The sequence below is a fragment of the Orbicella faveolata genome, unplaced genomic scaffold (assembly GCF_042242905.1).
Source record: "Orbicella faveolata isolate gen_17 unplaced genomic scaffold, um_ofav_v1 contig_35, whole genome shotgun sequence".
NCBI classification, from domain to species: Eukaryota; Metazoa; Cnidaria; class Anthozoa; order Scleractinia; family Merulinidae; genus Orbicella; species Orbicella faveolata.
In genome coordinates this window covers 20,992,260-21,016,336 of record NW_028301564.1, presented here as the reverse complement: position 1 = coordinate 21,016,336, position 24,077 = coordinate 20,992,260, and the positions used below count along the sequence as shown (strand labels likewise).

At 38.8% G+C, this 24,077-nt stretch overlaps 2 protein-coding genes across 3 annotated transcripts; both read right to left on the bottom strand.

The window, feature by feature from the left end:
• Positions 1-237: 237 nt before the first annotated feature.
• Positions 238-7,234, bottom strand: LOC110064033 (G2/mitotic-specific cyclin-A-like). Of its 2 annotated transcripts, none has more exons than XM_089273134.1 (8): positions 6,816-7,234; positions 6,416-6,693; positions 6,099-6,255; positions 4,871-5,170; positions 4,096-4,236; positions 2,945-3,058; positions 1,731-1,864; positions 238-838 (listed from the first exon to the last, which is right to left on the bottom strand). In XM_089273134.1, the coding sequence occupies exons 1-8, from the start codon at positions 6,999-7,001 to the stop codon at positions 787-789; spliced, it is 1,362 nt and encodes a 453-aa protein (XP_089129260.1). In that variant the 5' UTR covers positions 7,002-7,234; the 3' UTR covers positions 238-786. The 2 variants fall into 2 exon arrangements, with proteins under 2 accessions (XP_089129260.1, XP_089129261.1); XM_089273135.1 differs by having other exon boundaries at positions 6,099-6,253; positions 6,429-6,693.
• Positions 7,235-9,123: 1,889 nt separating this feature from the next.
• LOC110064032 (PDZ domain-containing protein 8-like) lies at positions 9,124-24,063 on the bottom strand. Its single transcript, XM_020771033.2, has 19 exons — positions 23,851-24,063; positions 23,197-23,437; positions 22,408-22,634; positions 21,189-21,542; positions 20,674-20,894; positions 19,746-20,017; positions 18,543-18,609; positions 17,505-17,727; positions 17,160-17,276; positions 16,120-16,229; positions 15,730-15,877; positions 14,863-14,894; positions 14,271-14,346; positions 13,643-13,737; positions 12,986-13,229; positions 11,875-11,982; positions 11,515-11,577; positions 11,298-11,411; positions 9,124-10,897 (listed from the first exon to the last, which is right to left on the bottom strand). The coding sequence occupies exons 1-19, from the start codon at positions 23,995-23,997 to the stop codon at positions 10,790-10,792; spliced, it is 2,967 nt and encodes a 988-aa protein (XP_020626692.1). The 5' UTR covers positions 23,998-24,063; the 3' UTR covers positions 9,124-10,789.
• Positions 24,064-24,077: the final 14 nt, after the last annotated feature.

Sequence of the window (24,077 nt, the reverse complement as noted above, 5' to 3'; positions counted from 1 at the left end):
TTGAAATTGTTTTAAGTTTTTCTTGGAACTGGAATTGGCACATCCAAACAGAGAGGCTCTTTGTTCAATTTGGAGTTGTTAAAAAACCCTGCGAACAAGGCAAGAAACGACAATAAAATATCTCGGATGTGGGAAATTATTGTGCACACGACAAACAATGGTGCCCAAATGCATCATTGATAGCAAGCCTTAAAAACTGTTTGGGACATGTCACTTTTAAAACACAGACCAAACAGCAAGAAATGTTTTACAGGTTATTTATTTTACATATTTTACAGTTAAACCAGAAACACACTTTTAAGAAAGTCATGTCAATACTTAATCATCATATTTCTAACTACGTGTATGTTGTGTATACCTAAAAGAGATTATTAGAATACAATGATCATAGTTTTTAAAATTTGGTTAGGTAAGAATAATTTCTTAAAATTACATGTAACTCCTACAAAATCATATTGACAGCTAGCTTAACAATTCAATGCTGTGACTGAGAAGGTAAAAATATAAAGTTCAGCAAGTCTATACATTTTTCCAACAGTTACAAAGTACTAGAAAGATACAAGAATAATAATAAAAATAATAATTTTGGTAAACCAAGATAGAAATATAATCTGTAAGAAATTGAATTGAGCAAGTCGCAAGTAAAAATGTCTTTGACATCAGAAATATTTCAAATTTTCCTCTGATAACTCACAGAATGATGGAAGATTTTTTCTTATAAAATCTCTGTTTAGTAAGGCAGTAAAATATTTACATTGTAACTCTTTTCAACATTATTGGAAGAATTTAAACTAGGGGCAACATCTCTGGAGGTTGAAGATTTGCCACTGCGTGGAAGCTGAAATGGAAAGAACAGTGTTGGAAAAAAGAAGCTTTGTTTATTAGGGACTCGGGCAATAAACAGTAACCCAAGACACTGCCAGCACTCTTGCAGAGCAGTATGTTCTCATTAATTTAGTATCCAAATCCACAAATATAAAAAAAAATCTGAATTTTTGATTCACTAATTTACACTAATATAACAGTCAACCCTACATATAGAATGTATGTACATGTATATTGTAACTGCAATGAGTTTCAGTGTTTGGCCACTTAAAGACTCTTGTTATACAATGTATATAATGTCGCCCAAGGCACTCCTGTTGTTTGGAGTTTATACATGTACCTTAAAATTCTGGTCATAAGTCCCCCCCCCCCCCCCCTTTCCCCCATATGTAGGCATTGTAGGCATGTCTATATGTATATAAAAAAAACTATTCCCGCTATTATTCCCACCCCTCCCTCTCTCCTGGATATTGGCCCTCCTTTACTTGACAAGTATACCTCAATGGTTGGTATTTGCCTTTACAATGTACCTATGAGGAAGCTCTGTGAAGGAAACAAATACCTTAACCACAAGACATCAAATAATTGTTGCTTTGAATTTGCTTGTTGTTATTGTTGTTCTTGGAAGTTGAAACAGTTAATTATTTTCATAGGCCACAGTACGACTTCAACATCGACAATGGTCACTATGCCCTACTTAAAAGAAACACCCAACTTTGAACTTCTCTATCCAATTAGTGTAACTATTTCTTTGCGACCTTGAAAACGAAAGTTATTTTCAGTTTTTCCTTTAGTGTGGCAACGCTTTTCCTTTCAAGGCCGACTTAAGTTATTCTATTTCAGGCTTGGCAAAAAGATTAGAGAACACCCCCGCCCCTCTTGTCTACACACTTGACTGTTCTTACCTAGACTGCTTGTATTTATCCCTAATAGCTTGCTGAGGATGTTTCGGTGCATGGCTGAATGCACGATGAAGATCATGGATACATGCTTGCAGATCAAGATGTTGGAATCCGGTGTAGTGAGACAATGTTGGATTCTGTTATAGACAGGAATATATTCAAGGTTCTAACAGTAAAGATTGTACTCGATTCATTCAAGATACTGTAACTTAGAAATGAGGGTGTCTGAATTAGCCCAGGGCTAGTGGATTCTATTCACTTGCCCAAAGAAATTTTGTTTGAGGAAAATCAAATTAAAGAAGTACTGTAAATGTTGAAATTTTTTCTAGCGGAGGGGGAAGGGAGGGGGGAGGGGGGTGGAAGGGGGGAGGGCTTGTGAAAATGACTTTCAAACTTGTACATCAGTTATGCAGCTTCCCAAAAGGACATGTCTGAAAATTGGTTTTCTCTGCACCCTGGAAACCCTTGAGGACTGGAACACTTGGTTATCACAGATAGACAGTTTAATAAATGATGGTGGGTTGGGAAATTACCACTTGCTAAATAACCCTGGACCAAGAAAAAAATTGTGCAATCCAAGCACCATACAAAGTCTTGCGTGACATGACATATGAAAGAAAGGAAGATAAAACAATAAAATTGCCCACCCCTACCCACCATCAAGGATATAATGACCCATCCCCAACAATCCCAGATTAGGTCAGCAAGGAATAGATTTGGTGCAAAGCTAGCCAGTGTAACTGATTGCTCACTTATTTTCATCTCCAAGGAGAGAAAACTGTGATGATATATTTTGTACGGCATAATCACTGAAGATGAAATTAAGTGTTTTGTGCAAAACTAGGCAGTGAAACCGAAATGTCTTGCAATGCACACTTATTATCATCTCCAAGGAGAGAAATCTGTGATGATATATGATATATGCCATAATACATCTTCAGCGGAAGATGAAGTTAAGTGTTAGGGGTATAAGAGTTTTTCCTCTGTATCATAGTGACCTTGGAGGGTTGTTGAGTTTTTTTTAGATTGCTGTTCTTTTAGTTTTATTTTTTCTTGAGGTTTGAGGAGGGGGAGCAGGAAGGGGAAAATAGGCAATTAGGCCTTTTGAAAATTAAATAACCCACCCCAACTTGGACCAGATGTTACTATTTATTTTAATAGGCCATGACATTTTATTCCTGATGGTACAAACTGAAGATTAAACTTGTTAGTTTTACCCATGATTGAAGTCCAAGAGTATGAAGAGACAAAACAACAGCACTGGCAGCAATTGTTGATGGAAGATAATTGAGAAAAGGGTCCGCTTCAAGCATTGAAAGCTCACAGAGATACTGAAATAAAAATAAATCATTCAAACTTTACACCACATAATCAGACTAAATATGTCAATGATATGCATCAAGGTCCTGAACTGCCAAAATTTATGCAGTATAATTGAGACAAGCTTGTCATAATTCCCTTTTCTTCATTTTATAACAACTTCTGTTATTATTTGTGCTATTGGCAAGTAATTGGCCAGAGTTACACAATTGGCACATGTAACCAAACAGGTCTCAAACTAGTAACTATCTGAAGTTTTTAAGCAATTGCTTGAACTTGAAGCAAAGAAAAAAAAGCACAGGTATCTGGCTGATCGAGTGAATCAGACTCACAGAGGGTTGACAATAGATGAATTCATTGCTAGATGATTATACAGTCCTTGTGTAGACTAAATTAAATCTGCGGAACAAAGTAAGCTTAGGATTGAATTTGCTACACATGTTTGTAGTGACATGTTGAACAGATTCCTTCAATACGTGCAAAATGTCCTCCTACACAGTTGAACTTCACTATCTTAAACTATGAAGGGAGATGAAAAATAGTTTGAAATTGTATATGTGTACAGTGTATGAATCTACAGGAAAATGATAAGAATTAAAGATAGTGAAGTTCAGTGGGATTTGCCTTAGTTTGTTTCACAATTTCTAGTCACTGAAATAGTAGTAAAGCCTAGTCATAGATTATGGATAAGGACCAAGGATTCCATCAATATTAAAGTACTTGTTAGGGTTTGGTTGACACTGGTAGCATAACACAATGGGATTTTCCTGCATGTATTTGCTGTTTTGTTTTTGCATGTAGGTTTTCCTTGCATTATTTCTTAATGCTTGTGTTATTTTATGTTCTTTCGACATGTTTGTTTTCTTTATATCAATTGATGATTGAAATTCTGTGTTGTTCATACAATTAATAAACCACAATGCAAGGTACATATATGTATTTTTTGCATTTGTAAGGGCTTGTGCTTATGTCATCACATTTGCTAGTGTGAACCAGGTTGCAATGTTGTTAATGATGTGTGGTTTTATCTTGGCACAACTTGACTCACCTTTGCTAGTGCTTCAACTTTGGGACTCTCTGACTCAGAACATTCTGTAGCCTTTAAAAATCTTTCAAGGAAATCTACTATTGTTGGTACACAAATATAAAATCCTAAAGTCTTAAGAATGAGAGATTCCATTTTCAGAACCTGCAAAGAAATCACATTAAAATAACAAACTGTGTCAGTGTGTTACCAGTATACATGTAGCAGCTGCATTGAAGATTTTGCAAACTTTGGTATGGCATGAAAAATTTGCTTAGCACTCACACTTGTGGCAGAAATATTGCATGCATTACAGGTTTGGATGCATTAAAAATGAAGAAAAGTATGTTCAAGAGAACACGAAGCCAACCCATTAACTAGCTCAGCTGTCTTTTCTGGCCTTGGAAGCTCCAAAGTCTACCCAAATCTTTTGTTTCCATGTGAAATTATTTCAGCCAGAGATTAAATTCTCTTTCAGCTGGTTAAATTACTGTAACTGGTAGCCTGCCCTTAGCGACATCCTTTCAAATGTATATTTATAGCCTGATAAGCCATACCAACCTACTACGATGCCACATTTGTGGATTATTGAGTTTAAAATGTAGGTCACAATTCCTAACTTGGAGGAGGAAGTCACTCCTTCAGCAACTTAGCTTCATTGCTCCTTATTCAAGCAAGCCCATCAGGAACCCCTTTTAAAGTTGTATTAGGCCCACGATTTATTCCTTTTACCCTGTCCCACCCCTCCCTCAGAAGCATGAAAGTTGAGTAATGTCGACAGTTGCCAAGTGTTTGTTACCTGCTTAGTAGTGTAAGTGTCATCAGTGATGAAGACAAAATCTGACACATCAGGTGGATAAATTTCCTCAAACTTGGCTGCTACTAACATACATGCAGTTCCCACCAGTTGAAGCTTTCCCCGTAGCACTGACATGACAGACAGGAAACGGTCAATATAGTTTATTGTTAAGTAAAGCGTCTGAGGTAAAAGTTTGTATTCTTCTGCAACTTCAACCAGCCAATCAACCAGGATTGCACGCATACTGTGGTTGATGTCGGACTGTTTTTTCATGTAACCAGCTTTGGGCCTGTTCTTGAGCTAAATAAAGACAAGTTTAAATTAAATCAGCTCCATGAACAAGTTGTTTACGGTAGCCTGTCCACTTTTTGAAAGTCAATCAAAGGCTCGAGATAAGGCTATGTTCTCAATGTGGTTTTTTTAGCTCAAAAAAATTCTTTATTAACTGATGGGGACATTTTGGAGAGCTCCCGTAAGTATCCCCTCTTGATTCTGGCTTAGTCATTTTTTAGCCAGTGCGAAACATATAAAGATACCACTGGATCTCGATACAGATAAGCCATTTATTAATATGAAAATTTTCAGGGTGAACCACACAGAACTTGACAGGGGAAGAAAAGAGCTCAAATAGAAATTTCTGTTCGTCTCAGAATAAGGGTGCCATGGCTACCAATGATTTTGCATTTTTCCAGGCCATCCCCTGCCTCAAATAATCTCAGAATTCCTGCATGGTTTACTGCAATGACCAAACCATCTGAGACTATAATTTTGGCATCTTTTATTTCTATTTTTTAAACTGCAAACATTATAGAAGGCAACAGGTGCAAGGTCTTACTGGAAGCACTGAATCTGACATTTGGTGACTTCCTCTTTTTTAGTGGTGAAACGGTATCATAATTTGATGAAACAGTGAGTTCAAAAGTAATTGAAATCTACCAAGCTTACTTTAGAGTGGAAAAAAATTGAGATAAGGCAAAATGTAAGAGTGTGGAGAGGGGAATGGGGAGGTTGAAAAAAAAAAAAAAAAAAAAATGAAATTTACCTCAAAACACTTCAGTTGTTAAAAGTTCCAAACGTCTTTAACTCTAAAAATTTCCTTCAAGAGTTATACCATCACATGCATTCTATTTTTTCAGATATCAACGCGCGCTGTTTCACATTCAAAAAAGCTCGAACGGCAGTACGAAACTTCAACCTCGACAAAGGAATAAAAGATAAAGATATCTACCTCTGATTGCTTCAAGTTTTGGAATATCTCTGAAGCATATTCCGAGCAGGAAAAGATGTCGTTGCCGCTATCGATGTCGTGTATTTCTGGCGCTGTTTCCTTCGCGCAGTCCAAGTCCTCGTCATCGCTAGAGTCTATGACCATAGGCGAGTCCCCTACATAAATGCAAAATAACAATAAAGAACTCTTTCATTTTAACAGTGATGAGCGCTTACGTAGAAATAAGAAAGGCAGCTCGAACTATATCGTTAAATTTCAGCAAGTCGCACGTTCAAAACGGCAGATTAAAAAATCAACTCGGAAAAATATTTTTAGCTGTTGCGAGCTCACCTTCTTCCCCGGCTCTGTTTCCGACGAACACATTTGTTAAAGCAGGTCGTGAAAGGGATGTTAAGGCCGGGTTCAGTTCTTGTACTGTGGAGCTCGTGATAAATGCTGAACTTTGGGCGAGAACTGGCTCGGGGTCTACGTGAATGGTGAAACTTTGCTGTGCAGTTGTCGGTACAGCGAAGGCGGTCTTTTGTTGTGCACGACTGAATGCATTTTCGTCGTTCTTGGCAGCTCCGACGGAAAACGAAGAACCGGCCAAGCCAGCCTAAATTTAAACGAGGAGAGAAATTGAATAAGGAAAAAACGTTTCTCCAAAACGGAGACGAAACGTACATGGAATTTAAAGTTCTGAAAATTCTGCGGTGAAATTGACAGGGGTTCACTGACCTGTTGTTTGGCTGCGCGAAATGGCTGAATTCTCAACCCAGCGTTGTTCGTTATTGTGCCCAAAGCCGCTCGTTTCTGTCCTTGCTGCGTTGCTCTGGCTTGTCCATCTTCCATCTTAGCTTTCTTTAAAGCGTTGCTATCTGCATTATCCTGGAAGTTGTTTGTGATGCGAAACGCCAACGACATTTTCACACGGAAAGCGGTTGAGGTTTGAACTAACGACTGCAAATTCAAAGGCGTAATACAAAACTGCCAGGCAGAAAACTAAGAAAATACAACGATAAACTACTCTTAAACGTGGCTACCAGCGCCAAGTGGACAGTACTTCAACTGTGTAAATGTAGAGTTGTTTTAGTTCTTCCTTAAGCCAACCTTTTAGCTTTGTGGTGATAGACTCGCGAATGCGAACGTTTTCGGTTCTCTCATTTCAAGAATCCCGCTTGTCGAGTATCAGCCAATCACAGCACAGGAAAATGCATGCTGTTATTTGTAACATTGCAAAACGCCGCTGTCCCCAAGGAGGCTCATTTTTGTGCGGTCTCCTGGATCTCGTGACTTTTTACAACTTCAGTCAAATTTTCATCGTTTTGGTGGAGAAAAATTCTATTGTTGTTTTTTTTTTTCAAACTACAATTTCTGTCGGCTTTTAAGACTAAAAAAAAGCAGGAAGGAATTTTAACTAATTCTTGAGTTGATCTGATGCTCCCAATATTCCTCTCTTTTTTATTGTTATTCAAGACAAAACGAAATTAATCTCGGACTCTGTAATAGCCCTCATCACGGTTAACTTTTCACACTTGCGTACAATGTAATCCAACGTCAGGACGCAAGGCAATTTCGGGAAATTTTGTCGTTTCTGCCCGAAATTGCCTCGCATCCACGTTGAATCTCGTTGTAATGCAAATGACAAAAGCTTACCGTAGTTGTATAGTAATAGACGAAAGCCCTGTACCTTTCATATCGCTTCAATTTTCTTTCTGATATATATGATATATGAATTGTGTTGTATCTTACAAGATATTATCTCTCGTATTAAACTCGGCGGTACGCGTTCGGCTGATTTCTTCAAACAGTCAGAATTCCAGTTTGGTTGTTTGGGTTTGGAAAACAATACTGACAAAAAGCAGCTAGACTAATCAATGTAATTACTGCCATTCTTATTTTATTCCCCAGAGGCAAAGAGCGTCAAGTTAGAATTTTTAACATATTCTTTAATCACGGCATTACTTCACGTATTTGGCATGATTTTCAGGTGCTAAGGGTAGATCAAGCTACTGATTGTTTTATTTTTGACTGGAAAATAGTAGATTGAAATGAAAAACACTGGACACGCAGTTGTATTCCACACCGGGAGTTGGAACTTCGAACATGCAGAAAACACCCGACCTTTCCCCTGAGTATTAAATAATGAAGGTCATGGTCTCTTGCAAGCAGACCTGTGAAAACAGAAAATTATAACTCGTTCCTTCTGCCCTCCAAAAAAGGCTGCCAATACTACGCAAAGATGGAAGAAAACCATGAACAAGTTAACTTTTCGATCCACGAATACATGTTTCGGACCAAGGTTCAAGTCTGAAGAGTGCCATTGTCTACCAGAGTAGCTGCAGAGCTACTTTTGTGACAATACAACGCTTATTTCAGACGTCCAAATATACACGTGCCATATTAAATTCCATTGTTTGCGCATGCAAATGCGCAACGTTCGTTTCCAGTAGTGGTCCAGTCTCTGAACTCTCCCTTCCCAGTACCGTCTATATAGGAGTTGAACCCAGGCAGGAGAAGATCAGAGTCTCTTTTCTCTTCGGGGTCAAATCGTAAGAAAAAGCTTATAAACTGTCAAGAGACGATGCCATCATAAGAAGAAAAGTGGAATTAAAGTTGCTGATATTAATTTTGTTGCTCACTCGGAAATCGCGCACCATTACAATGTGAAAAATAAAACACGGTGTTTACCGTCAGTAAGGTTTATTGACCAATTCAACGTCACACATATTTCCTAACCTTATAGGGCTCAATACCTTTAACTACCACAGCAACTCTAACGATGGTATCTAAGGGGTATCAAGTGACCAGTTGTAACCCTGAAACGGTATGCTGAGCTTCCATGTCATTTCCACCTCCCCCTCCTCCCCCCCGCCGAGCACTCACCATGTTTGGGAAACAAAGGAGCCTCTTAGTATATTTCTTTGAGAACTTCACGATTCTCACGGCTAATCTTGAAAGAAATTCATGGAAATAAGGGGAGTTGGCTATGTAACGTGTATTAAAATACCGAATGACACACGAGATCCACGCATAAAACGAGATATTTGTAATGTTTCAATGATTTTATTTCACTACATTCTAAGATAAATATCTCGATGGATTAGAAGGACAGTTTGACGTCTGAAATGAACGGAAATTGGCAAAAATAACAGAATTTAAAAACTCACGATTAAAAAAAAAAAATACTTGTTGCATAAAATAATGCTGTAATCCCACATCTACCAATGAAATTTATCCCATCTTTTTTACACCTCTTGACCGAGAAAAAAAAATAAACCAGGGCGCTTCCTCTTCTAGTTAAGGTATTCAGTTACAAATTCCCTTAAAGCAAATAAAACAAATCATCAAATGATTACATTTCATTAGAAAGTAAACCTGTCAGAAATAAAGTATATACAACTTCTTATTAATATTATTATTAACTAATATTACTATAATTAATCTCTCACAGTTGCTTTTCACATCTCCTTGGACTTATCGACCGTTTTCCCTCTAGTGTACAGTCACCTAAATTTACATTAAAAATCTCCAACAACATAGAAGACAACATCATTAAATTCTCGTTGGCTTAGACAGAAGACACTGTTTTGCCGACTATACCGAACGCTCCCTAAGGTTCTCAAATGATCTGCAAGGTTCCAAGTTCAAACGAGCAAGATTGCGGCCGAACAACGAAAATCTGGAGTTGTGAAGATTTTCTAGCTTGCAATGCCGGCGTAGTTTAACGAGCGACGCTGCACTTTGATCGGACCAGCGCCATCTTGGATTTGAAAACAGTGGAAGCTTGGGAAGAGAGGGAAAAAGGCCCCGGGAGATACGCGAGGCTTAAAAACGAATGAAGGGGGAGAGGTAGGAGAAGGAAGTTGTTTTCTCTCTCTCCTCCCTTCTCCCTTCCTGACTCAATTCTCTCGTCCCAACCCTCTACGTTTTGCGACTCCAAGATGGCCGCCAGGATATCGATCGAAAATATCAAGCGCTCGCTAAACACGAACGTTTTAACTTAAGGTGAGAAGATTATCAAAAATTAGAAAGTCAAAAAATTATAATCGATACGCTACAAAGATCGCTTTTATAATGAAACAACTTTTAAATATACTTTAACGATAAATTATCTCATAGAAATATTTGTATGCCCTTGTAATATTTAAAGTCAATTCTGATGCTTGAAATCAGTTTTCCTATAACTGATGAACGAACAATTAATAAATAGCTCCGAATGCGATACACGTTCAGATTTAGTAATTGTAGCAATCGAAATAGACCGGTAGTTGAGAAGAAAGATCCAAACAAACACAATTAAGAAGCAAATTCTCCCTAGTAGAACTACAGAAAATGTATGTAAGACAGAGCGGAGAGTTATGCTGCTGATCAAGCTACGAATTTAGACGCCTTCAGGGTTAACATGATTTTTATAACCTTATGCACGCTGTACAAATATTTATCTACGCTAAAAGTAAAACCCAAAATTTATCGTTGAGGAGGAAATATGTATTTAAAATCTCTAAAAATATAAATTAAAACAAGAATCATTTCCTGCAAGAGAACCCATTCTTGCATAAACCAATTGCTACATAAACCCGAATGGCCGAAGTCATTTCGGGCATTCCTCGGTAACCTTCGACAGTTGTTCGGAATTTTCCGGAGGCGCAAAGTCAACCAAGCGACCGCCAAATCATTTTTTCGTCACTATGGCAACACAGAGTAACTGCTCACAGCTGATACGAATCCAGTTCTTCAGCCTCCACACAGCTTTGATAGCCAGCACAGTACTGTAACATTAACATGGCAAGCGCCTGACTTCTCTCTTCTGATTTGCTCTGGGAAAAAAAAAAAAAAAAAAAATAATAAACGAACACCGTATAAGGCTAGCGTGATCTTGCGATACAACGAACCCGTTTACAAAAAAGTCCCCGGTATATAGCGGTTTTCAATTGAGTGTCAACTTAACTAAAAATATCACTCTGGCCAATCATAAAGGACAAAGACGATCCAGAGAACCAATCAAAACTCGAGGCAAATTCAAGTGGCCGACGCAAAGCGCGAGAAAACGTGTGCCAGCGAGTCACGATTGGTTTGATTTGATTTTACTTCTGATTGGATGACAAGTTGCGGGAGTGCTTGGCGTAGTAATGCAAAACCAAAGCAAATATGAATCAATCATAATTGAGGAAATTGTAATTTTTATGATTAGGCGAGTTATTTTTAGAAATAACTTACTAGTAATGACTCGACCACAGCCTTTTTCTTCCGGTCCTTTGCTTTACTCCTCTCCTCGTACAATTCTGTGCGTGTTTCGTTTTCTTCGTCAATTTCCACTTGTAATCTGTCCATCTGAAAAGCATTAACCGTGACCTCGTCAGTTCACACGAGGACTTCGCGGAAAGCACATTTCTGAATACAGAAATAGCCCAGGTAGAATTTAACATTGTCTTACCATGTCTTGCAACTTGTTTTTGCGAACCTCCAGTGGGAGATTGGAGAACAGCTCCCTGCCAGCCTACAAGAGAATCGCAATATCACAAGGATGATATAACTCAAGGTGCTTGTGCAGATATCGGCATGTCTCACCAGTTTATCAGAATGACACTTAAAGTAAACCCTAGCTTATGTTTATTCAAGCTCAACAACTCAAGCTTGGCAGTTTACGGTATTTAACAGTTTGTTGAGAGTTTTAAGCTGACTTCGTATAAGTATTTGCAGTTAGATTTCCATTTTCATTACCTTTCCAGTCTACTCAGTATGAACTGAACTATACTTTCGTTTCCCATCATCCCAAAAGCAAACACTTCCTTACCTCTCGCACTCTTTCTGAAGCTTTTACAAAGTCATTTGCTTGAATTTCTGATTTTCTCTCAGCTGACTGATCCTCACTCGAATCAGGTGTCCGCTCGGTACTTGGTGACTACAATATAGGAATCTGAACTCAAAAACTACACGAAAAGAGCAACGGGAAAGACTTAAAGATGATTTCCAGTCCGCACTGCGCATTCTCGAGAAATTGTTTGCGTTTACTATTTTGTTTCATGTAAAACATAACAAATTGTGAACATTTCGCAACTTCTTACATGAAGCAAATTCAAAGTTTCAAAACAACCGCCATTATGGATGCGAAGCGGTAGGAGTTTTTTCTTATCAGTATCACTTGATGAAACAACTTCGCAACTGTAAAAATCAATGAAGCTGTCAGAAAAAGAATTTGAAAGGCCTCAAAGATAAGGTATGTGGTTCGTAACGAAAACATCGATTCGCATTCCATCGAGTGAGCCGTTATACACATTAGGGTGCTGAGACTGCGCAGTACGGACTGGAAATCATCTTTTAAAACCCAGCCACTCCTAACGTACTTTGAATGCACATGCGCAATATGAAACAAGCAGGTTGGATCTTTTTCTACAGTCAAGAAGGATATGTCAATACATATCATTTTAATAAACTTGGACGGGTAGTTAGCTTCATTACTATTACAATAAAGAAGAAGAAGACTGGACAACCACTGCTTAACATACTCGTTTTTACATTAAATAAAATGACCCAAATATTGGATCATGACTGGCTCACAAAATCAGTGAAACCACGATTTAGGTAGATCTGGCATTGTCTATGTTCGTCATCCCAGTATTACCTTACTTCTCTAACAACATGACAATTAAACTTTCTTTCTGTGGGTTCAAATTCCACAAAGTCAGAAATGTGTTATTAATCTTGTCTTTGTGTACTTCAAGTTTAGCTCCCCATAATATCTCTCTCAATCCCCAATCCCCCCCAATCCCCAACCCCCCTCATTTCCCAACCCCCCTTAATTCTCAAACTCCCCCACCAATCCCCAACCCCATCTCCGGCCCACTAATTCAATTTTAAACAAGTACTAAAGATCACCAGTTTGGCGTTTATTTCAGCATTCTCACCTCATCACTTGTCTCTGTTTGATCACCTTCCCCATTTTGTTTCTTTTCATCTTCATCTGATACTTTCTCGCTCGTGGTAGCCAGCCGTTCGGGTTCTGACTCACTCGAAGCTTCTGTCACATTAGTTAATGCCTCATTGCTTCCGTCCTTAGCATTTATATCTGCTTGTTGTTTTGCTTCCTTCTCTCTGTTTCCTGACTTGGACTGTTGTCTTCGAAACCACCCTGACGTCGATTTGGACGCACTGTTCAAGAGGTGCAAGAACTTTTTAGTCCAGAGTAATTACAGAGTAAATAAACCAATCAGAACTCGTGGCATGTACGCGTACCTATCGTTAATCGCAGAAAAATGAAACCGCTGACTAGAGCGGGACACATGAAACTGGTGCCAAGTGCGTCAAGGAAATGGTGACTGGTGAAAAGCGCGGGGAAACGTAATTGGTGCCAAGCGCGGGAAAACATAGAATCAGTTCCAAACCTGGAAATATATAAGCAGTTGCAAACGTAGGAAACAACAAGAAGGAAAACTCGTAAGCACGGGGAAACGAAGCTACCATAAAGCACGGAAAAACATGTAAGTAGTGCCAAGCGTGGTAATTGGCAGGGATTTCCATATTTTCTTTGCGCGAAAATGAGAAAAAAAATCTTCAGTACTCACTGTATGCAGTGCGTGTGGCTCATGCAATTCTGTAAGCATTTCTTGTGGCAAATCATAGCACACGTTCTACACTGGAACGCAACTTTGGTCCACACCTGAAAAGACAACATGCATATGTAGTGTAAACCAGCGAGGAGAGGAAAACATCAGATGAAGACAAGAATTAAGACGCAGATCACAACATTATTTAAGAAGGCCTGAAGTACAGTGAGGGCAACGAACAGAACCGCCTTTCGAACCTAAGATACGATACTGCCAATCAGCAGTTTAATAAACATTGACCAATAAAAATGGATAAAAGGGCAAGGACACGTGCGTGAAATTAGATTTTTGTACCTGATTGGCTTAGAGGGAATATGATCGATTGTGATCGGTTAGAGTAATTGGCGTTGCTTTCCTGACCAAAATAAGAAAACGTAAAAAGTGAAAATCCTATTGACCTGTGTGAAATTCGAAACTCCTCTTGACTTCAATGTGACAATAACTGGCTAATACATGCAGGGTAAATATGATCTAAATGGTTACGAGGGAGTTGAGTTTTTTTGCCAGCCGCAACTGTTACAGAAAAGAGATAGTCTTCACATGAGGTCGCATAAAATTTGCCAGAGTTAAAGGTAAAAGTACAAACCTTTTTGCTGCAATAGCTACATCTTGTGGGGAAATAAAACTGAGTTAAAATGAACTGATGTTTGGGGGGCTCCAAACTGCAATAATAATAAGAACGGAATGGTAACCGTAATAAGCAAATGATAGTACATAATTGACCTGTCAGAATCAAATCAAAGTGTCCACGGTTTTCTGAGTTTCACAGTAAGGCCTGGTTCATAACGACACAATCGCTTATGTCAATAACGTGGACCAGGCCATAAGGAAAAGATCACTTTTTCCTTATGTCGTTATTTTCGGGCTGTTATGTTGCTATTATGTCTGGATGTTCACACTGCAAACATAACGACATAACGTCCTGCTTATGTCCTTATCTCGTTATGATGTCGTTTTGTCGCAAGTGTGAACCTGGCCTCTCCATCTATTATCCATAATCGCCGGTACCGCAACATTTTGGCGGGTCAAACTTTTTATTATGATTAACAGAGAAGTGACGTCATGGACTACACCATATCAATTCAAACTTCTGCCCAGGAGGGAACAGTTACAAAGTTGCTATTAGCGAATAAAGGACCTACTAGCTTCAATGCAAGTAAGGAAACAAGATTCCTCACCTTTCCAGAGTGTCCTTTTCTTTGTTTTCATCCTGCAATGGAAAAAAGGAATTGTAAAGAAATGAGGAAGACCGTGTGGCAAAACGGTGCATGACTGACGATTTTATGGACAGTTGTCGGGCGCTTTCCATTTGTATAGGAAGACCGTTTTTTTCCTCTGGTGGCAAACCAAATAGACCGGGTCTTTCCAACGGGAATTTGTCAGAAAATCTGGAATACCTTAAGAAGTATTCCTATTATTATTATTGTTATTATTATTATTATTATTATTATTATTATTATTAGTTATTATTATTTAGAGGTATTAGAGGTTTTAGAGGTATTCCTCTTTGCTCCTTTTTACCGGAATGATCGCAAAATCACTGTACCATTTACTTTTTCACTCTCTTCCCATGCTCCTTGATGAAGAACTCAGTCGGTTCGGTGGGAAATAAAATGGAAAAGTTTCTTCCACTGGAAGGTTTAAAATGCTGTCAAATGGTACACACATCTCGTCTCATTTTGTTTGCTGAAAATGTGCACTGTTTCAGTAGGCGGACCGGATTCTTGTTTCATCCCACTCTCGTTTACCCGTACCTCTAAGCCGGTGGGGCCTGGACACGAGTATCCTTGGACCCAGGGACTGCTATAGTCGGGACGATACAATATTTTCGGGCGAGCGATATTTTTGGGCGAAAGTTTACTTCAAGAGTAGACAAACCCCTGGGCACTTATCCTTACTGAACCAGTTCCGGAGGTGTTCGAATTCCGTCCCGCTGATTGGCCAGAAAAGTTTGAGACACGAGCAAAAGATAGTAACCTTTTCCTCGTGCCAGGGCCCCGCCGGCTAAGAGGGACAGGCGGATCTGGGAACGAGAATGGTCTCACCTCGGGTTCCGAGTCTTTGAGGGCCTCTACTTTCTCCAGAATAGAATCATCACAGTCTGCAAGTGATGGAGTGTGACGAAAGATTAGGGTGATGTCACCACAGCACAGCCTCTCTTTCAGACCGGGATGGTTGCGAAGATATGGCTGACTAAAGAGAAACAACAACCACACAAGTTTACTTCCAACACATCTGCCGTAAACTACAGGACTAAAGAACAAGCTGAATTTTGAGGAAAAAAGGGCGTTCCGAAAGTATATTGTTTCTCAACAGTGGTTTATAGAAGAAAGAGGAATAACTGACAAGCGGCTGGAATTCGAAATTTTTTTTTGTAACATGTAACATGCAATAAGGAACTTATAGAGTGAAAAAATAAGTAGTTTCAAGATTACTTTGATATGATCCTGTCAGAATGCGGGGAAACCAAGACAAAACACTCTTCATGCGTCTTTGACGATAATAGCAAACATCGCAGTGCAATGTCCATTAAAGGAATTGTAACCTGCAATATAATGAAACACACTTCAGTAAACCTCTGCTGAAAGTTTACAGATCTCTATCTTCGAATCCTAACAATCGAAAGGACGATACCCCATCAACAGACAATGACATCCCACGTTTAAAAAATCAGGCAGATTAAGAGCCCAAAGCCTGAAATTTGCTATGTAGACACCTAGTTTTAGAAGAACCAATTCGGTCAGAAATTTTGAAAAAGATTCTTATATGGGAGGCAAGTAAGAATTACTACATGGTGTTAGAACAGTCTTTGCTGTTTCCACTGTAATCATCAAGCTCATATTTTTGAGGACATTCATACTCATACATCTGAAGTTGTACTTGTTATAAAGTGTAGATATGAATACAACAACATATTTCTAAAAAAGGGATATTTACCGCTGTTCTTATTGTTTTTTCTGCTAAGAAGTAGCATTTCCTGAATCTAATGTCTGAAATCTTGTAACTTTTACACCACACCTATGCTATACTTGTGTATTTAAAACAGGACCTGCACAACTCAAATAAATAAGAACTTATTTAAGAATCTAAACCAGCTCATTTTGTCTCATGCATCATCTTGGGATTTGCCAAGATAACCGACGAAATACGCCTTCAGCAGGATGTAATATACCAAACACGAAAGACCATGTTTGACCACATTTCCAAACAACGAGGAAAGAGTTTAAAATACGACGCGTAGCGGAGTATTTTTGATGAACTTCGAGGTGTTTGGAAGTGTGGTCAAACAATTCCTTGAGTGTTGATATAACTTCTCAATCGAAATTAAAACTAAAGAGAAAACGGAGAAATAAAATCGTAAAATCTATGTTAATTAAGATCAGATATCTAAACACCGACTGGTCAAGATTTACCTTGTTTAAACTTGATGAATTATTAATGGCTCTGAGAAAGATAGTATTAATAATTTACTCACATAGCCCAATAGAATGTCCTTCTCATTCTTCTCTTGTGATCTGCTCCAGATGCAGACATTAAGGTACTGATCTTTCTTGATGATATCAAACTTCATGGTCTCATTCCAGGTTGGATCCTGATACAAACAGGAAAAAAGGTCACTGGCTCGCCTGAATCTTACTCGTATGACAAAATTGGGTTTAGCGTCATTGCCATCGTCATTGTCATTGCTGCCGCGGGAATAAACGCGCTACTTTGTTAAGGATGTTGTGCTCCATAAACTACACACCGCGAATTTTGGGTTGTCACGCAGTGTCTGTCAGAGGAGCTTGCGTGACAACCTGCAAAAGAGAGCTTAGCGTACCGTTGTTGCCGGCACCAGACTGGTTTTCGTGGTGTCTAGTCCATCTACAGCTGTGATGGAAGACACTGACACGCTCCTCTGCTTGTTTCCTGGTGGGACGGTACTGCTGCCAGCAGCCTTCTTGTCGGTTCCCTGAGCTGAGTGATCTGTGTCAGTCCCATGTGTAGCTGATGACGAATCCAGTCTTGTGTCTTTCGTTTGTGAGCCTGTTAACTTCTGATCTCTGCGGAAAACGAAGTGGGAATGAGGATGCCATTATTAATTAAAGCCATAACTCAAGGTACATGCAAGCCTTTGAAGTCCTACGCTAACGCCGGGCATACCAAACTAAACAGTCCACAGGTACAATTAGGACTCAATGCACTTGACTCAAAGCTAATTTACAAGCTCAATTTGTACTTTTTGGATTTACACTGAAACAGACGAAACACATCCATGCAAATTTAAGTGAAATAAATAATTAAAGAAATAATGTGAAATTTCCGTTTCACTGTACTCCAACTTCCGGTAAGCGACCACTTTACAAGATGGACGCCAACTGGCTAACAAGATGCCTCACAACCCCTGTATGGCGATAAAATTTGTTTTCACAAAAGATTGTTTTTTAGGTGTAAATACCACGTAAATTGAAACCCTTGAGCTCCGCGATGCTGCACCAAGTGAGCCACGAAGCCTTGTTACGTTAGGAACAGGTGGATTACACGGCACTGTATCATGCACAAGGTATTGCCAATATCACGGAGGTTACAGGTCCGAATCCCGTGTTAGCCTCGAATGTTTTTTAGGACTAATTAAGCAATGCTTTCAAAGTACTAACGTACAGCAAGGATCATCTTATTTATGTCTATTTCAAACGCAATTCACGAGTATGTCTTTCCTTTTATGCATTGAACAAATACATTACTACGCAAATTGTCGCGATGTGCCTTGTCACCTCCAGCCCTCAGGCCAATCCCAGGCGTGAGATGATTGACATTTCAGGCTACATTGTCCAAATCAACCTGTATGTATAAAAACCGAAATAACCTGATCACCTACCGTTCAGTTAAAGACTTTGCTGAAGTGTTATTCTCTGTGGTCGAGCTGTTAGAGCCCGTCTTCTTGCCTGCCAACAAAAGGCAAAATTTACGAGCATAATAAACATACAGAACGAAAAATCTAGTAGGCAGATGAAAATGGCTTAGTTTGTTAAAACATTCCAAGCAAGACTCAGGAGGAATACTTAAATTGAAAGGTGAAAATGCAACCCCAATAATCATATGATAACTACACTATACATGTGTACGAAATATTCGCAATTTTTCAAAAACCTCCCAAATAATTCATTCAAAATATTCTATCAGATGCTAAATAACTATCAGATGACAGTGAAGGGATAGTTTCCCGGTGTGGCACATGTGTAAGCTATAGTGTGAGGACAAAGTACTGCTTTTGCTCTGTCACTGCACCACAAGTGGTTCAGCAATCGCAGAATGACTAATGGTCAAAATTCACCAGGCATTTCAACGGATTTACACAAAATTTCGAATTTATTACTTGGACTGAAGGATTTATTTAGGGTATGAGCTTGAGTTATATACTCGCATCCTGATTGGAAATTCTAATTAGAGAGATCACTTCTACTGTCGCATTTTCGAGGCTTAACGCAAATATTTCAGAGGAAACTATCACAAAAGAGTCATGAGCTCCCTTCCAATTGTTGTTTTATAAACAATGGGACTGAATGACCTTATATTATAATTTACACATGCACCAAGCTATGAAAACATCTGTTTAACCCCCAAGACATCTCCTCGAACACATCCCACCCCCAAAATGCCATTACACTTCATAGGTAATGATAAAAAAACAATATATAAAAAAAATAAAATTAATTCTCTGCTGATGCAAATTGGACCTTGCATGGGCAGATTTAGGAAGGGGGCAATTGGGTGGCTAGTCAATCAGGGTAAACACTGTAGACACCCAGGTAATTTTTTCCAAGCTAAAATAGTTGTGGCATTGCTACTATTTCTGGTACTACAGTTTTCAATTAGGTTCCAATTCTCATTTTGTGACATTTTGGGGGCATGCCTATTAATTCTGCAACCCCAAGGCACCAGCCATCCCCCCTGAAAAATTCTCGATCCACCTGTCTTGATGCTATATTTGAGGTGAGGTGCCTCCACAGACTTGTCTCTGAGATCTCTTAGATCAGAAAAAACAAGAGTCTTAAAAATGAGTATAAAACACTAACCATACCTCGTTTCCCTTTCATTTTCTTTTCTGCTTTCTGTCTCAGCTCAGTGCTTCTGGAGAGCATTTCCTTCACAGCAGACTTTGTGATTTCGCTGTCAGCTTGTTCAAACAGTGGCACAACAATATTCACGAATTCATCTTCAGAATCGCTGTCATTGTTCAGTGCTACATTCTTAAAGTCCACCACAGTTTTGCCATCTGTCTCTGTGGTTTCTTGATCACTTACTGTTGGCTGGGTGATTCTAGTTGGTGGTCTTTGAACAGTGGCAATGAACCTATGAGGAGATTAACAGTCATTAAAATAAAACATAGATTGTAGATGCCTTCCAAAAGCAAACAGCTAGCCATTATCCCTACCACAAACAAACACTTCGTAACATTTTTAAAACTTTCACGAGTGAACATCTCTTTTACGAGAACAATTTTTTTGAGATCCCAAAATGCCTGTTTCAGCATATTTGAGAATAAACATATCAAATCATAAAATAAATAATATCTTACAATTATAGTTTTCAAGTTTAGTAGTATCTAAAACAAAATTCTCAATAAATGTTGTGATTGGTTCTATCACGCCTTTTTGCCATGTCATTACATGGTTGTCCAATTACAGGCATCCAATGACAATGTTTTGTCACTGGATATCTGTAACTGTACATCTTGGCCATTTGCACATCAATTACATCCACTAATTAATGGTTTCTGAAAATACTACTGACTTTTTCATTCCAAAGTTGTTCTGAAATTCTTAACTTCGAAATTTGCAATTGATACATTAAATTGGTAACTGAAAATTGTGGTACAATTCAGGGAGTAAAATAATTGTGCTTGTAATTTCAAATTGGCCTTGCACTTTGCTCATCCGATTTTGGAATTACAATGACTGATTACATCCTGAATTGGATCATGCACCTCAAGAAATTCACCTTGTTACCTGGTTTTGTTCTTAATCATCTTGGCAGCTTGTTTGAGAGATTCTATCTTGTGCCCATCAATTGCTACAAGAACATCTTTAGCCATAACCCCAACAGAGTGTGCTGGAGAATCCGTGACTATGGTCTCTATCACAATGATTTTTCCCAGTTCATCCTCACTGATCTCTTTACTCAAGGTCAGACCAAATGAGATTTCATTACTCTCACGACTGATCTCAATCTGTAAAGTACCGGTACATACAAATAAAAGTTTACATGTCATTAACATTTTCAATCGTGGCTTCAAGTGTTTTGACCATGTTCTGTGTTGTTGTTCAGAGATGTGGCACCTATTTGAAAGTGCCCTTATTTTCAGTAAATACAGTGTATGGCAGTGTTTTTCACCTCATTACCCATGATTACTTCGTCATCCTGACTAAGGGATGTACTGCTTCCCATCCAAAACACAAGGAGAACTAGCTAGGGATCCTTAAAACACAGATAGTGAAAAAGAAATGATGGAGGATGAATTCACCTCAAATGTTGGCCACATTGCTCTTTTATTCTCAGCAAGCCGACTCCATGGAAGCGGGTCCACAGACAAGCTGCAATACTGCCACACCCTGTTCTCCAATTCAGGTAGACGGGTACATCCCATCACTGTGACTTCAAGACTACCAACAGTAGCCAGACTGTTGTGAACGTAGACCTCCTGGGTCTCGTCTTGAGGGGAGAGCTCTAAGAAGAATGGGCTATACCTGATCTTGTAGCTGGGAAGGGTGTGTTTCTTTTGAATTGACTTGCGCAGATGACTTATTATCAGAGAGGACAACTGAGGCAGGTTTTTACCCTCAAACTGAGATTCAGCTTCAAATTCAACTTCTGGTTCCTGGATTAAGGGAAATAATTCAATACAAATAAATTAGTATTTCAAACACCACAGTGTAATGCTCTGTGACCAATGTTTGAAATACTAATTGACTGTTATGCTTATCTAGATAGTGTGTTCTGAGTGGGACAGTATAATGCAGCTACACTGAAGCAATTTAAAATCAGAGTAATGATGTGCATAAAGTTTAATTGTGCATCACGTATTTAATTGTACATGACCAGTTTTCTTGCCAATTTCATGTTGATACATTTTTGCAAGTAGTCAAGTTTTACAGTATTTGTTAATCGGTCATCAAAATATGAAATGCAGTCAGTGTCAAACCAGTAGCATACATGTCATACCCTGCCTACATGTACAAAAGTTACACAATACTGTATTTCAAATGAATCTTTCTCAGTTATAAAAACTGTTTTTGTTAATTGTTTATTGCCAATAACCTACAGTGTAATATATTTGGATTTATATGTACTGGTCCCAGCCAGTTTGACACTGTCTTACAACTGCTAAACATACCAGGAACAATAAGAAGTTGCTATATTTGCAAGTTATTCAGACATTGAATTGACTGTGGTTGTTTACCACTTTCAAAAATTTCAGGAAATTTGGGTTGGGATGTAAATGGCCATGAATTTTAATCATTTGGTCCAGGTATAAATTTTTTGAAGAAACAGAACTTCTGCAAAGGTAGGCTGTTTTCCCGCTGGGCCAATCTGCATGGAAATCTGTATCTGCAATTCCATTTACTATAATATGGTGTTGTCTGCACCAGTTTCAAATCTTTCAGCTTTCATGACCTCCATGCCTTGAACAATATTATAGTAGTTGCAATGGGCATTAATGACCTGTATTCCTAATCACATACCTCATAGAATGCAAAGGACCAGTGCGTAAGTGGATGCCTACTAAGTTGCACTCTTGCCCGGCCTCGCAGAGAAACCATCTTAATAGACAAGTACACAGACTTGTTAAATACAAGATCCACCTGTATGGCCATATGGCACCCCCCTGAGTACTCAAGGTCAAGGGCAATATCCAACTCCTGGGGGACCTCCAGGGGTTCTTTTGTTCCTATCTTCATCACAGTGGCACCTATAAGAGACAAAAAGTGTCACACTACACATCCAGATACAAGCCTGAAATCATGAGGCAAGTGCTATTCATTGAAATTTTCGGAAACAACAATGGACATCTGCTTCATCTAGATGTTGGGCTACAAGCCAAGTCGTCTGCCGTTATTGGCTTATAATGCAAAAGCAATACTAGGTTTTTGTATCACAAAGGAAATAATATAACAGTGCATCACTGTGGTGGTATTTCTATTCCAGTCAAAAGCAGTTATATGAATCTACATATTCAAAAAAGAAAAAATTCATTCTCCTCCCATTAAACGTTTTTTGGGTTCTTCTCCCACCCATCCCTAACCCTTCCCCCACCCATTCCATACCCTTCCCATACCCTTCCCATACCCTTCCCATACCCTTCCCATACCCTTCCCATACCCTTCCCATACCCTTCCCCTACCTTTGGAAAAGTACAGCATCATTACTTTCCTCTGAAAACTATACCCCTTGACACTGTAATTTACAAAGACTTTCCTTAGAGCTGGTATGAATATTTCCTGTGAGGCCACATTAATATAATGCATGCACACCTGTAATTACAGGTAGAGACGTCCCCAGTGAGAGTTCTTCAATAGTTATCTGTTCTATCAATTTCCTGGCTGCTTTGCCTTGCATCAGTTCTGAGAATTCGGAATTCATCTTGTTTAGAAAGTATGATTTCATCTGCTGAGAATCTCTCCATTCTCTCCACAAAAAGGCAAGTAGAAGATTCAGGCTCATGCATGATTCTTTTTCAGTGGCGCTATCTTTCTTGAAGTATTCTGCAATAAACTGCAAACAGAAATATAAACTTCATAACTTTTTAGTTTATAATTTGTTGTGCTTCTACCGTGATCAGTGCGATTGGAAGATCATACTTGAATATGATTACTGAGTGTTCTTTCTAAATGATATCTAAAGAGTGTGAGCTGCAACCTTGGAAATATATCAGTCATCTGGCGATCAGTGATTAAAGCAAAAGTTTTGAAAACTAAAATCAAGGCGTTTACAGTTTAGATTCAGATCAGTTTCTCCAAATTTTAATTTAAGCTTATAACCTGAATAATACTGTTGACATTTCGCAGTTTGGAAAATAACTTATGCGCTACGCTTCCCTTTTTGTCATTAAAGATCACCGGATTAAGTGAACGGCATGTAAATAAAATGAAAGCGCTGGTGTTTTGACGAAATCGAAGACTTCCTACCTCGGGGTTCGTGACTCTTGTGCGCTGTGGGTAAAGTTTCCGAGCATCCTTTCCTGTCAAAGTCCACCATTTGTACAGTAAAAAAGCTTCTAAAAGTAAAACAGAAAAGACTCCGATACAGAAGGCGAGAATCAAAGCTATGAACATGAGGAGTGACAGCAAACCGAGGAAAAAGTCATGTTTTCAGTTCTTCCTGAAAGAGTAGGTGGGAGACTGGAGACGAACAA

Excerpts from the sequence above, each read along its gene's own strand:
- LOC110064032 (XM_020771033.2), bottom strand. The coding sequence starts at position 23,997 with ATGTTCATAGCTTTGATTCTCGCCTTCTGTATCGGAGTCTTTTCTGTT. Across the intron at positions 16,230-17,159 it reads AGGACATTCTATTGGGCTAT|GTTACAATTCCTTTAATGGA; the intron begins GTGAGTAAATTA and ends ATTATATTGCAG. Across the intron at positions 13,738-14,270 it reads GTAGCTATTGCAGCAAAAAG|GTGTGGACCAAAGTTGCGTT; the intron begins GTTTGTACTTTT and ends TTGTCTTTTCAG.
- LOC110064033 (XM_089273134.1), bottom strand. The coding sequence starts at position 7,001 with ATGTCGTTGGCGTTTCGCATCACAAACAACTTCCAGGATAATGCAGAT. Across the intron at positions 6,694-6,815 it reads TTCGCGCAGCCAAACAACAG|GCTGGCTTGGCCGGTTCTTC; the intron begins GTCAGTGAACCC and ends GTTTAAATTTAG. Across the intron at positions 5,171-6,098 it reads AAAACTTGAAGCAATCAGAG|CTCAAGAACAGGCCCAAAGC; the intron begins GTAGATATCTTT and ends GTCTTTATTTAG.